This window comes from Mesoplodon densirostris, chromosome 4 (assembly GCF_025265405.1).
Source record: "Mesoplodon densirostris isolate mMesDen1 chromosome 4, mMesDen1 primary haplotype, whole genome shotgun sequence".
Lineage (NCBI taxonomy): Eukaryota > Metazoa > Chordata > Mammalia > Artiodactyla > Ziphiidae > Mesoplodon > Mesoplodon densirostris.
Window position 1 is genome coordinate 76,994,537 of NC_082664.1, and position 14,797 is coordinate 77,009,333.

Here is a 14,797-nt window from a genome sequence, read left to right on the forward strand (position 1 = left end):
GTAGGGAGAAAGTGTCTATTGTTTTTTTCCTGAAAACAGAGATAAATAAATCTTGGTACAAAATTGTCCTCCCTCCGTACACTCAATCTGCACTGATAGTTGAGTTAATCAGTGTATGTAGGATGGAGTCTCAATTTTTATCACTGAATTCTTTGTATGAAGAAACAATGTACAGGAAGTGGGAGAAATACACCAAATGTAAAAATGGGGGTGGTTAGAGACCTGCTCTATATGTAGCCCTTGGAGCCTGTACTGGAGAGAGGGGAAGGTTTTACTCTGGAGTCAGATTCCCTTACTTCACTTTGAGTCTGAAGACTAACAAAGACTATGTTGACTTGGTCCAGGTTATTTCTGAGTAGACCAGATCTGCCATAAATACATGATAGAATGAGGTGTGGTATCAGAGAACACAAGTAGACCAGAGCTGGAGTTTCTAAGGTGACAGCACTTCTTTCTTCCATTGAAGGCATATGATCTGGACAGCTCCCTTTAGAGTTCACAGAACTGTTGCATCTCAGCCTTTGTCCTGGAGCTTCACCATCCAAACATCAGGTAGAATTTAAGATTCAGTTCTGTGCCTTTAAAGGAGTGATATGTAGATAGCCCATCCTTTTTCCAATGGCAAATTACAGCGATGAAGTAGCTGGACCTGGATTTAGGTAGGAACTTTCAGTCTTTCTGAGTCAAGCACCTTCAAGAGTCACAATATCAGTGGACTTCAGGCTTGGTCCCCATCTTCTCCCTTCAGAACATGCAAAATGCTTCTCTGGAAACAGATCTCTGAGAAAATGTTCATGAATGGCGCAAGGTGGTGTTAACTTTCCAGACCTGAATGGGTAGGGGTAGGACTGGGAAGGAAAAAACCGGAATAGGAAGGGACCTGTTTTGCATCATTTCCCTGTTGAGATGCAAATGATCTGAGAAATGTCATTGTTGGAAGGGGTAAAGCTCAGGGTGAGGGAGGCTGGGAGGATTTCAAAGAAGAAAGTATGAATTTATAAAGTGGAGGCCCAAGGATCAAGATTAGAGAAAAATATTGAGAAACAAATGCCACTGAAGACACTGAGTAATTGGCCATGGAACAATGACATGGAGAGCATGTTTATTGTTGCTGTATATCCCAAGGTTGTCCAAGCTTGAGCTCCTTGCTCCTGGTAGGTGCCTGGGATAACAGAGAAATGGAAGTGGAACTCTCTCCATAGAGGTGTCTGAAGAAATTAAAATATTCAACTTGTATGTTGACCTTGTAATGGGAATGAGAAAGCATAGGAGAGCCCTTTGGGAATTAGCTTCAGAAAGGAAACACTAGAAAATAAAAATAAGCTAGAACATTTACAGAAAAAGAGGAAATTCCGTGCTTAGTGAATGGTCAGATTTAACAGTTTGGAACATGTACTTTTCCATCAGAATATTGGTAACAACATTTCAGGGAACTTGGGTCTGAATGCCTTGCAAGGAGTAAAAATGGCAGCTGCTATTTTGTGTGAGTTCAATCAGGGAGACACAGTGGACAATTGGTCTGATCCCCGATTCTGTTGTTTAGCAGAGCCTCTGGCTCAGAAACATTGAGATGTCTTGTGTTTTGCAGGTCTTTCCTTTTTGAATGCTGTTCAGGGCTGTTATCATACCTGAGGACATTACCCTTTCCACCTGCGTATGTACGATGTAGGACACCCTGTATTGGGAACACAGATGACATTGATATTTATGAACATTACCTAAGATCTAATTAATATCAGTACCTGAAGTGGTTTATAAGATTGAATTCTGAGGATATAATATAGAATATAGACTTCCTGGTCTTTTTCTTACTGTTCCCAAATATAACCAGATAATCCTCTGTCTGGTTACATGAGGGCCAAGTTACTTTCTTGCAGAAACATTCTTAGGAGTTCCTTTAGAAAACCTAGAGTTCCTTATCTGTAAGACTACAGACAAGCCACAGCCTGAAGCCCAGCCTGCTAACTTGAGCACAGATGGGAGAATGTTAACAACCAAGAAATATGGGGTCTTTGGCTCTTTTCCCAGAACTGCCAGGCTAAGACCCTGGCAGAGACTCAACAGGAGACTGAACTCTCTTTGCATATCCTTTTATACATGGGAGATGAAAAGCTTCAACCTTGAGTGATCACAGTTTTTGAAAAATCCCGATGAGGCATTAAAGAGGAGGAGGAATATCCCAAGGGAGGTGAACTGAAGGCAAAGCAAGGCAGGTGTGAGGTTAGCAATGACTTTCAATCCCCTTTGATTAATCATGAGTGTATTTTGTTTAGTTCTTTTTCTGATTTTATCCTTATTGAGTCACATAAAGGAATCAGCCAGGCAAGAATCTGTGTATCACAATCTCCGGGAATCTGTGAAATCTGATCCCCTTTGTCCCACAGCTGCTTCCTTCTCTTTCTTGCTGGTGTTAGTGTTAGTGTTGAAGGAAGCATAGCGATCATCTAATATAAACTCTTTATTGTACAGATGAGAATCTGAGGCTCAAAGAGTTTAAGTGACTTATCTAAAGTCACACAAAAAGAGGAGTTCTGACTCCCCCTGTCCCCAATTTTTTGTCAACAGGCTGCTGGCTCCTTTTAGCAGACAGAAGTTTCCTCGGATCTCAGACAGCTTTTTTCCCCACATGGGATTTGGTGCAAACACCCTTCACCATCTTCTCCCATCTGAACATGCATTTCTGGCAAGAGAGCAGCTCTGATTCCCTGGCTTTTCTTCCTATTTCCCCTGGATAAGGTCTGTATAGTTTTGTTTTGTTTTGTTTTTTAACGGAAGAAGCGAAAGTACCGCAGTGAGAATATTTATCTTTGGGATTCATTTAGGGGGACATGGTTTTCTTGGCCAAATGCCATAGTGAGCTAACCCTAGGTAGAAAGCATGGGCAGCATGAGGATGGACAAATGTAACCCCTCACAGGTTAGTAACAAAACTTAATACTTTCCTTTTTAAGGATGAAAAAAAATCTCTGTATTCCTAATAAGGTACATTAATTAAATAGCCTACAACTGGTAAGGCCCTGCAGGGGAATATCCTCAAAGCTCAAAGGCTGAGCTTTCTGAAAATTGAGAGTTCCTTGTAGCTATTGTCCTAGACATCCGAACCATGTCGATTGGAAAAGAGTTTGGCATGCAAAATTCATTCTCCTTGTTACTTCTGCTAGAGCTGAGACTGACCTGGGCCACCTTCAGCTGGTACAGACAAAGGACAATGAAGACACAGTATGTTATTGGGGACCTAGATCCTCCCAATACTGAATTTGTCTTTGAGACTTTCACTAGTGTCAATGCATGGAAAGAATTAGAGAGGTCATGTGGGAAGAACATTCCTGATGAGATATTTTTATGAAAAATATGCTGGCAGCACATTTGGACTTCTTGGTTTGAAAAAATGTTAGTGGTCATTGTCAATGTTTCCTCTCATTTTATTTATTTATTTTTAAATAAATTTATTTATTTTGTTTTTGGCTGTGTTGTGTCTTGTTTGCTGCAAGCGGGATTTCTCTAGTTGCAGAGAGCGGGCTTCTCACTGCGGTGGCTTCTCTTGTTGCAGAGCACAGGCCCTAGGCATGCGGGCTCAGTAGTAGTGGCACGCGGGCTTCAGTAGTTGTGGCTCGCGGGCTCTAGAGCACAGGCTCAGTAGTTGTGGTGCACGTGCTTAGTTGCTCCGCGGCATGTGGGATCTTCCCAGACCAGGGCTCGAACCTGTGTCCCCTGCATTGGCAGGCGGATTCTTAACCACTGCACCACCAGGGAAACCCTCCTCCCATTTTAGATCCTTTATTCTCTTTTCTGGGTAAAAACCATCCTCCTTCAGACCATTAAGAGGTGAAGAGTTAGAGTATTAGCATTACTGACCACCTTTGGTGTGCTAGTCACCCAGGAGTGCCAGATGATTTCTAGCAATTATTTCATTTAATCTTTGTAATAACTCTGTGAAATAAGTATTATTATCTGTATTTTATCTATGAGGAAATAGAGGTTTAGAGAAGTTAAGCAACCTTGTTCAAGGTCCTACAGTAAATGAGGAGTTGTGATTCTTCCTCACTTTTGTGTGATTCCACAACCCATGCTCTTTTCACTATTAAAAGAACTCATATATAAAAACATATATGCAGTTTATAGACAATTTTTTAGACCAAATTTTAAAACTTTTTCATATCAAGATAGGTAAGAAGAACTTGCCAACCTTGGAGACCATTTTCAGATTACTGTTTTTAAGTTCAACACATTTTAATATTTTTGTGAATGATAAGTAAATTTATTTTTGTATATCACTTTTGTTATCTGCACTATATTGCCACCTATTTAAGAGAGGAAAATACACCTACTTAAATTCTGCCATGAAAGCTTTTGTTAACACAATAAGGATGTTTTCATGGATCTGAAAACTTGGGAAGGATTATAGAAGGGAGTTATCTGGAACTCAGAGAAAATCCCATTCTCATCTCTCTTTCACTTTGGCATGATTACATGTTTTGCTCTTTCTGTCTCTTTCCTCCAATGTCCTAGAAGTCAAAGGCTAATAAAAGCGACCATGATGGGCGGTCAGCTTCACCTGAGAGGCAGGTATGAGTTTAATTTTCTGACCACCCAGTCATCACTCAGAACAATCCCTCTGGCCAACAGGACTTCTGGAAGTGTCACTCAGGACTGATTCCTTAGTGTCCCCATCACATCTCTCCTCACCCTTTGGCCCAACCTCCCCTGGATGAAGTAAATTGGAAGGGAAAATTCAAAGGAGCAAAGTGAAGACACTGTTTCAGATGAGAATAATAGGTAGTCCCAAGTATGATCAAGATGGAGGTATAGATCTGGGAGGGGGAGATCCAGCTGGAGAAAGGTCACTGATCTTAACACGCAGATTCTCCTCCTTTCCTTCTGCCTACCAGGGAGATTTCAACCCCCTTCAGTTTCTCTATGGTTCATGGAGGTGAAAGAACAATAATACTCAGCCTCTGGTTTCAGTCTGTTGGTTTGTAAATACAAATGATTATTGATGTTATTCCTAGTGGTAGCAAATCTTCCCTCCATGGAAAATGTGTAATCCTTAACATTCCCCGAAGGACTAATTTTAGAAACAAATTCATGTGGTCTTTCTGGAGCTTGATGGTAGCAGTTCACCGAGAAGAGTCAGAAGTTAAACCCAGAGGCATTGCAGGTGATTGTTAGGGAGTCCCCAGTGCTTCTCATGGTCCCCAGCAAAGCCCCAGCTGATTCAGTGACTGGACCTCTGGAAAAGAGGAAGCACTGATAAGAACTGTAAGAGACAGACATGATACTATCTCAAAAAGGATGACTCCTGCATTGCCATAGAAGAATAGCACAAGGAAGATCAGCCCAGGCAGATACCACATGGTGGAGACTGAGGGTGGAAAAGTGCCCACAAACACACCATGGAAGCTATCAGTCTTCTCGGATGCAAAATGTAAGGTTAGTTTCTGCAGTACAATGAAGTGAATCAGCTGTATGTATAACCCATATCCCCTCCCTCTTGGACCTCCTTCCCCACATCCCCATCCCACCCATCTGGGTCGTCACAGAGCACCGAGCTGAGCTTCCTGTGCTTTATAGCATGTTTCCGCTCGCTACTGTTTTACGCACGGTCATTGTACAGCAGAAACGAACACAACGTTGTAAAGCAATTATACTCCCATAAAAAAGAAAAGTAAGGGTAGTATCATGGGGGACCCAACAGGCGATAGTTCTTCACTCCTTGCATAGCTTCCATTTATAGAATAGAGCCTGCTACAGTCAGAAAGGACTTTGGGAAGGTATCGGACCCACTCTTTTGCCCACAGACATGATTTAAAAGACAGGTTTTAATAAGCTCCAGAAAATGGAGCCTCTTGGATTGCACAATATCTTTGGAGGCAGGCTGCCTGGGCTTGTGTCCAAGCTCAGCCACTCAGCCGTAGTATGACCTTGGGCAATGCCTTACCCTCCCCTCGTTTCTGTGTTTTTTCTACAAAATAAGGACAATAGTAGCAATGGGTTGTTTGAAGATTAAACAAATTAAAACATGTAAACTACTTTGAGCAGCGACTTACACATACAAAAGTACCCCATGACTGTAGGTCATCAATGATTATTTTTGCTAGTACCTCTTTACAGCTGTTGATGATTTTCATTTCAAGGAGATTTTTCATTTTGAACTTCTTTTTGCTGAAATTTCAGAATATTTTCTCTTTTTCTCGGCTCATAGGAAATGAGGATGACTAATCATAGCATCATAGAAGGTGAGAAGGAAAGGGACCTCAGGCTGTATCAGTTCCGGCTTCCTGCCCTTGTAAATGAGCCTGGGGAAGGGAGGTGATGGGCTCAGGTTCTCACACGACAAGAGTAGGTTTTGAACACATGTTCCAGTCTAGCGGGTTTCTTTTCCATTGTATAATAACTCTTCACAGGCTGCAATTCAACACTGTTTAATTTCACTAAGACTTACTCAGGCTAATTCAGGAATGTGCCAGGCCAGTGACCCTGTGGGAAGAGCTGACCAGTGCTGAGTATAATAACATGGCCATTCTTATAATCTTATAGCAACTCATTAGCTTTCTTTTTCTTAACAGCATTGTCATATTGTGGACTTGCATTTATTCTGAAAAAGAAAGGGGAGGAGATTTTTTTTAACATCTTTATTGGAGTATAATTGCTTTACAATGTTGTGTTAGTTTCCGCTGTATAACAAAGTGAATCAGCTATATGTATACATATATCCCCATATCCCCTCCCTCTTGCGTCTACCTCCCACCCTCCCTATCCCACCCCTCTAGGTGGTCACAAAGCATCGAGCTGACCTCCCTGTGCTATGCAGCTGCTTTCCACTAGCTATCTGTTTTACATTTGGTAGTGTATGTATGTCAATGCTACTCTCTCACTTCGTCTCAGCTTACCCTTCTCCCACCCCGTGTCCTCAAGTCCATTCTCTACGTCTGCGTCTTTATTCCTGTCCTGCCCCTAGGTTCTTCAGAACCATTTTTTTTAGATTCCATAGATATGTGTTAGCATACTGTATTTGTTTTTCTCTTTCTGACTTACTTCACTCTGTATGACAGACTCTAGGTCCATCCACCTCACTACAAATAACTCAATTTTGTTTCTTTTTATGGCTGAGTAATATTCCATTGTATATATGTGCCACATCTTCTTTATCCATTCATCTGTCAATGGACACTTAGGTTGCTTCCATGTCCTGGCTATTGTAAATAGAGCTGCAATGAACATTGGGGTGCATGTCTCTTTTTGAATTATGGTTTTCTCAGGGTATATGCCCAGTAGTGGGATTGCTAGGTCGTATGGTAGTTCTATTTGTAGTTTTTTAAGGAACCTCCATACTGTTCTCCACAGTGGCTGTATCAGTTTACATTCCCACCAACAGTGCAAGAGGGTTCCCTTTTCTCCACACCCTTGGGGAGGAGATTTTGTCTCTGAGTGGAAGGCAGGCTCTGGCCATTGATCTGTCTATTCCTCAGTAGAAAGGGTCAGAGGTACTGCCACGGGGACAAAGGCAGGGAGTGAGGAGCAGGGTCCCTAATGAGTGGAGTTTACTTAGGTGGAGAAGAGAGAGTGGGAGAGCAGCCTTTCTTCTTTATACTGAACAGCTGCTATGCACTCGGTGTGGAGCTAGGCTCCCAAAGGAATGCGAAAGGACCCAGGGCAGGATTTGAGATTTCAAGGAGTTTCTTTAGAAAGGGGTAGAAAGCAAGGGTGGAAGTGTAGTGGACCCTCTGGAGTACTTTGAGGCTCTGTACTCCTGCAACAACCATGAGACTTTTTACTCCTGCAGCTCAGCTTGGCTAGGAGGAGATTCTCCAGCTGACCAGAGGGGAGAATAGCATAGCAGGGATGCAGACTGAAAATACAGGGCTAATAGGGTGCTTTCCCGTGGCAACCGGGTGTCAGGGTGTGGTGGGAGGTATTTATGACCAGGGATTGGCTTTGGCTTTGCCACCCGCTGGCTGTGGGCTGGAGAGAAAGTCAATTTCTCCATTCCTCAGTTTCTGCATCTTCAGTGGAAGAGGATGAACCAGGAAGTGATTGAAGTTTCTCACCATTCTAACACTCTGTGTTGGGGGGCATAGCAGTAGGGCTGTAGGGCTGAGAAGGAGATCCTTCATGTGGAAAACGTAATGATGGTTTGGATGCTGAGAAAGGGACTAGTTGTGAACTCAGAGATTTTAATTCTTATTACAGAGGAGTGTTATTGCTACTGGGTCAACTCTCTGGTTTCAACATGTAGTGCCAGTAATATTGGCTCCTTTGTGGCTCTTTTATTTATAAACTTGGTGCGTGAAACTCTTCTTCTTCCTTAAGGCAATTGAGGTAGTTAATCTTCCGTCAGTCACCCATGGCCATAACGTGCTCTGCAGACACAGTTGAAGTCTTTATGGGCGAGGAGGCCTTGGATGTGACAGAGCTGCTGACAACTCAGACCCAAGCTATGTGGGCTTTTTGTTTGTTTGTTTGCTTATTTTGGTATTGTCTCTGTGGATGCTGACTTTCCTTCTACTGTCTCTGAGAAATATTTCTCACTTCTCTTAGGTGACAAGTGAGGATGGAAAGCAACTCCAAGGCCTACCCTGGGCCTTGTGGTCCCAGCACACCCAGAAGTCCTGGAGGTGGAATCCCTAAAGTTTTGCGAGGAATTGTGAAAACCCTCCAGCTTTCTCCACAGTTACTCCAAATTCCTCAGGTTATCTGTGGCTGGCTTCCTGGAGACGAGGAAAAACCAAGAACATCACTGAGGTAAACATGTTTTATGTCAGCTTCCCTGTCTATTGGGACAGTTTTTGGGAGGCATGGGGACCTGCAAGTGTAGATGAGGTGGCAGATTCTCTCCTGGGGCTGCTGGAGTAGTGTCATCTTGGGGACCAGCAAGAGAAATGCTTCATCCAATTTGTATGCTCTCCTTTTATGGTTGGGAAGACACACTCATCAATCCATAGACTGTGGTCACCTAAGGAGGGGGAAAAGGCAAAGGGCTCAATGTGACCTGCCCCATATTCCATTTGTCAATCATTCAATTCCGCCATCTTCCTTTTCATGTTCTAAGTTTTGACCTTTTCAGTATGGCTTCCTCTCCACTTGTGCTAATTCATGGAATTCCATCACTTGGTTTTGAAAAATGGAAGTCTGAATGGTTGGTGAAAGAGCTCACAGCAAGAGAAGAAGAAAATACTGTTGCCTATTCCTCCAAGCTACAGAAAAGCTGGTACTTTTATGTGTCATAAAACTGGACATGAAAATATTATTTCTAAACAGAAAATTCCAGCAAACATCCAGACTCCAAATATACCTTACTGCTCATCCCAGGCCTTTGCTGAAATGTAACCTTCTCCTTACAGCCTTTATTGACCATCTGATTTAAAAGAATTGTCTCTCTCAGCCCCCTGATTGCATACTCTCTCTCCCTCCCTGCAAATCTTCTCCATGACAATCATCACCATCTAACATATTTTACTTGTTTTATTTTGTATTTATTTTCACTAAACTCCTGAGCTTCTGTATTCCCAGTATGTCGAGAAAAGTACCTGGCACATAGTAGCTACTTAATAAATTATTATTGAATAAATAAATGGATTTATTTATTAAATAATAAATGGTTGCTTATTATTATAACAACATTTATTAAATAATAAATGGTCGTTTATTATTATAATGGTTGTTTATTATTATAACAACAATAAATGGTTGTTATATTCTATGAAAGTAGCTTTAATCTCCCAAAGTCTACGCTTTGGACCGGTTTTCTTTCTCAATAATTTGTTGCCCTAGTAATGTATTTATAATGACACTTCTTTTTCTGAAAGTTATAAATACTCTTGCGGCTTTGTCCTTATGCCAGAAGAGGATTGTTAAATTTTCTCTGTTCTCCCGCATGTATGCAGGCAATAGAAAACTTAGGGCTGTTAGATTTCTTATTTAAACACAGAGTTCGAGAGCCTGCCTCGTTAAAATGAATAGGAGCAATTGCATGGTGGCTTGACTTCCTTTGTCCCGGCAGCAGGTCCTTTTCTGACTGCATGTGTATGCTGGGTGGCGCCTGGGAGCCTTGAGCATCTAGGCTGTGCCTTCAGAGAGCTCCTCGAGTGTTTGATCCACGCCGCCATACACTGTTACCATTTAAGGTGTCTGTGTTTGTGTATGTGTGAATTGCTAAAAACACAAGACCCTTAGGGATTCTGCATTCCTGAAGAATTCCAAAATCATTTGATGGCGGTGGTGGTAGGGTGAGAGGGAGTTAGGAGTTGCTCTTTGTTTACGAAAATGTGTCATGGTGCCTTTTGGTTACCAGAGATGGCTTGCTCCAGCAGTCTGTTTGGAGAGAGATTTTGCAAATTTCCTTTGTGAAATAAAGTGGACATGTTCAACCTTCTCCCTGAGAGTCCAAGCCTCGGGGCCTGGGGTCTTAGGATTAAAAGGAGAGAAAATGTGGTGAAACGAGAAAGCCTGCCATCCCCACCCCTCCCCCGCTCCACCCCATTTTATCCCTGTCTTGGGGGGATGTCCAAGGAATGTAGGAGCACTTATGTCTGCTCTCCAAGAGTAAGTTATTTGGTGTTCTAGAGTGCTCTATTATCTACTCTTCAGAAAATCTTTTTAGTGGATAGATGAGGCTTGGATAAAGCATTTCTGAGGGCAAAGTTGTCACCAGTCTTGTGCACTATTATATCCCCAGCATTCAGCACAGTGCAGGGTATGTAGTACTCATTCATTACACATTTCACCCACTCATTCATTCAACACGTTTGTTGAGTGCCCATTTTGTGCCAGATTTCTAAGTGTTGGAGTTAAGGCAGTGAAGAAAACAGACAAAATCTCTGCCATCATGGAGCTTGTGTTCCAGTCAGTGGAGAGCTAAACAACAAATAAATAAGCAGGTAAACTATACAGCGCATCAAAAGGTAATAAATGCTATGGAGAAAAATTAAGCAGAGAGGAGAGATGTTATTTGCTGGAGGAAGAATAAAGCGCTCTGACCAAAAAATATTAGAGTTGTATAACCGCATGATTTCAATTTATATTTGGAGGCAAGATGTTGAATTGAGAAGTAGGAAAGAAGCCTCAATTCCAGAGTTTCTTCACCTTGTTGCTATGGAGAATTTATTAGCCAGCACTTTCTGTCTGAGGCACTGCAGGGGGCTAAGACTCTACCTAGAGTGGGGAAAGTTTTGTTTGAACTCAGTTCTCTTCTTTGCTTGGTGGCTTCCACACCTTAATTCACTGCAGTGCTTTCTGGTGTCCGTTTCCTCATTTTTGAATGCAGAGAACTGTGGATGATAGATCTTGAGCCCTTTTGCTGCCTCGAAATAAGATAAGTCAGTGAAAATGGAAGAGACAAACTTGGACACTCTGTCTCACTGTGCAGATATATATGGATGGTAAAGTTGGCAATTCTACGGACCCTCCAGGGACCCACAGAATTTCTCCAGCTCTCATCACACTAGCCTCAGACCCCTGCAGCTGCCATTCCAGACAGGCCTCTGAGACGGCGAGAAGGCAGTGAATGCATTAGCACCCGAGAGACTCTAAGAGAATTCAACATGCTACTGCCTTTGACAAGCATCAGAAGGGAGGAAGATGTCGGCCCAGTTCCCATGTTGTGGCCTGGGAGACAAGCTGCAGACCTAGGGGTGGGCTCAGGAGTGGAAGTGGGAGGGGGCTGTGTAGCCACGGTCCTCCTTCAGTCACAGGAGTGAGGAATCTCCGGAGAACAGCCTGGAAGCTGCAATTGCAACTGGTGTTTTAAAGCAAGGGAGGGAGAAGTGGAGGTGGAAGGGGTTAGGTACCCCTACCCCCATTCCCTCTCCCCGGGACTGGCCAAGGAGTCAAGGGCAACCTCTGCATCACACGGGTGACTGGACTTCACACAGTTGTTCCCAGCTGTTCTCTAATTCAGGCATTGTTATAGGTGATGTATTTCTTTAGTATATCCCACAGCCCCTAGCCCAGTACCAGGGCCATCTGCCTCTGACCCAGATCCTAGCTCTGCTTCTGGAACCTTAGGTAATCTACCCAGTCTCTCTGAGGCTCAGTTTCCCCATCTGTGACACTGAGCTGACAATAAAGACCTCACGGGGCTGGCATAGGATTAAGTGAGTCCACACCTGCAGAGTGGTTGCATCTTGGCACTCTGTAATTCAGTTCACTTTCTTCTCAATTATTCCACTTTATTGTTGGCCCTTTACTTTACTTATGTTAAGTAACATTTATGGCATAGCTACCATGTGCAATGCAATTTACTTCCTCTCTATCATTTGCCTTTAGCAACACTGTGAAGATGGAACTCTTATTATCTCTGAAGATGTAACTCTTCTTATCCTGGTTTCAAAGATGAAGAGGTACAGATAATTTTAGAAGATGGAGTGAAGCTTGTGTCAGGATCACAAAATCTCAGAGTTAGAAAACATTGAGAAATCCTCTGGGACCTGTGCTGCATTGTCCCAGTTTCTTGACAGATGGTCACGGAGCATTGGTTTGAACAGGTCTGGTGGCAAGGGCACAGCCCTGTTGTCCCTTATTTCTGACACATCCTGGGGACAGTCTCCTCTATGGACCATCCTCCCCCAACCTCCTGAATCACATACTGTGTCCTTCAGCTCCAGAGTCTGAAATCTGTCGCCCTCCCTTATGACCAGTGGTATCTTGGGCAAGTGTTTTAGTTCTTCTGTGCCTTACTGTCCTCATTTGTAAAATGGGGATAATAATAGAAAATGCATCATAGGATTATTGTGTGGATTAAATCATATAACACATGTAAAGTGCTCAGAATAGTGCTTGGCCTATAGTAAACACTCAACAGATATTAATCATTATTACAGCTAACATACAGTTTTATGAATTTGTCCAGATGTTTTCCCTCCTCCTTCTCATCAAAGACATTCTTCCGGTCTCTGTCAGAAGGAGCCACTGGGTCTCTTCCTAGGATTCCATTTTGCAGGTCTTTTAAAACTATGGTTCCAAAACTTTGACAACATCTACATAAAGCTTCCAAATGTCATCTTTATCATATATATATATATATATACATATATATGAAAGGTCAGGCAAAATCACAAGAGGTGGGCAGATTGGGAGGTGCCTTGGTGGAACAGTGAGGATCCCTGACTGGAAACAACTGTGTAACTGTGTGTGTCTGGCAAACACTTGTCAGCCTTTTTGTACTTCTACGGACAGCAGGATCTTTGATTAGATTGTTGATAAGATTATTGATCTTTATTAATAAGCTGCACATATTTACAGCACACAACCTGATGAATTCAGATATACCCTCACACCCATGAAACCATCACAATAATCAAATTACTGAACATACCCGTCACCACCAAAATTCCAGTAAGGTATTCAGTAAGGTGAATGGTAGCTTTTCTAGACGAGGTCAGAAGGAAGGACAGGTTCAGCCTCAGAATTGTCTGTCAAGCATCTAAATCTGGAATAGTACATTGCTCAAGATAAAAGTGGATTTTAAACTGAGCTGTCCAAAGAAAGATAAAGAAATGCCAGTGGGGGCTTCCCTGGTGGCGCAGTGGTTGAGAATCTGCCTGCCAATGCAGGGGACATGGGTTCGAGCCCTGGTCTGGGAAGATCCCACATGCCGCGGAGCAACTGGGCCCGTGAGCCACAATTACTGAGCCTGCACGTCTGGAGCCTGTGCTCCACAACAAGAGAGGCCGCGATAGTGAGAGGCCCGTGCACTGCAATGAAGAGTGGCTCCCGCTTGCCACAACTAGAGAAAGCCCACACACAGAAATGAAGACCCAACACAGCCATAAATAAATAAATAAATAAATAATTTTAAAAAATCATACTTATTAAAAAAAAAAAGAAATGCCAGTGGGAAAAAATTGTTCAATGTTTTGTTTCTAGAACATACAGAAGAAGAAGTAAAGAGGTAGAGATGTAAAGGAGGGCAAAAGTCCAAAACAGTACAGCAAGCTAGAGATCAAGTCTTGCCCTCTACGTTGGGAAGATGACAGGCAGTGTGTACCATTGATGCCGAAGGAAGGGAGGAGTCTTCCCACCTTCCCAGCCCCTCTCCTTGAGAACAGCTAGATTCCTGGTGTATATGGCTGGGGAGAAACTGGACATCACCATAGTCATACTTTGGAAAGTGCCTCTTTATGTCATATCCTAAGCACTCTAGGCTGTGTGGCCAAATCTTTTATGAAGCTCCAAGAAAACTGTTAAGAGTGTACCGTAAATGCTACAATTTCTGACTCTGTCTCTCCTCTTTCCTGCCCTACACCGGGCCACACCCCACTGGGGGTTGCCTATCTGAGCACCACTGGAGTGCGTGGGCAGGCTGTGAGCCAGTGAACCTGAAGGAAAGGCATGAATGTCAGCCTTCTCTGGCTTCCATTTCTTAAACTATTTATTCAGGAAAAAGTCATGATCTTGTTGGAACTGCTGTTCCACGTAGATCTCCACGTTTTTTGAGCTGCTCAGAAGTGAACCCACAGCAGGGTGGTGGTCGAGGCACAGTAGTAAGATCCTTCATCTCTCTCTGATGCCTCCAGGATATTCAGCACAGCCTGGTTGTTTAAAGAATCAATTTCACCTTGGAAGTTGTCCTCGAAACCAGGGCCATATACGTCCCCTTCTTGGTATATGAAAGTGATTGTGTTACCCGGTGTTTTCCTGTACCAGAAGATATAGTAGTCACTGTTGGAGTCTCCTTTCATGGAGCACCTGAGGGTGACAGATTCCCCCACAGACACACTCCTTGCTTGGTCTTGAGGCACCAACGTGACAGCTGACATGACTCCTAGAGACAAGACACGAGAGGGGCTCAGTGAGGACCG

General features: G+C 43.0%; 1 protein-coding gene and 1 gene segment (V, D, J or C); both read right to left on the reverse strand.

The window, feature by feature from the left end:
- The window catches only part of LOC132488387 (T-cell receptor alpha chain constant-like), a 302,514-nt gene that overhangs the window by 139,156 nt on the left and 148,561 nt on the right, over window positions 1–14,797 (reverse strand).
- Window positions 1–14,797, reverse strand: part of LOC132488386 (T cell receptor alpha chain MC.7.G5-like) — a 66,849-nt gene that overhangs the window by 51,901 nt on the left and 151 nt on the right. The window contains exon 2 of the mRNA XM_060096492.1: window positions 14,454–14,760. Within this exon, the coding sequence (XP_059952475.1) occupies window positions 14,454–14,760 (307 nt within the window). The remainder of the gene's footprint in view (window positions 1–14,453; window positions 14,761–14,797) is intronic.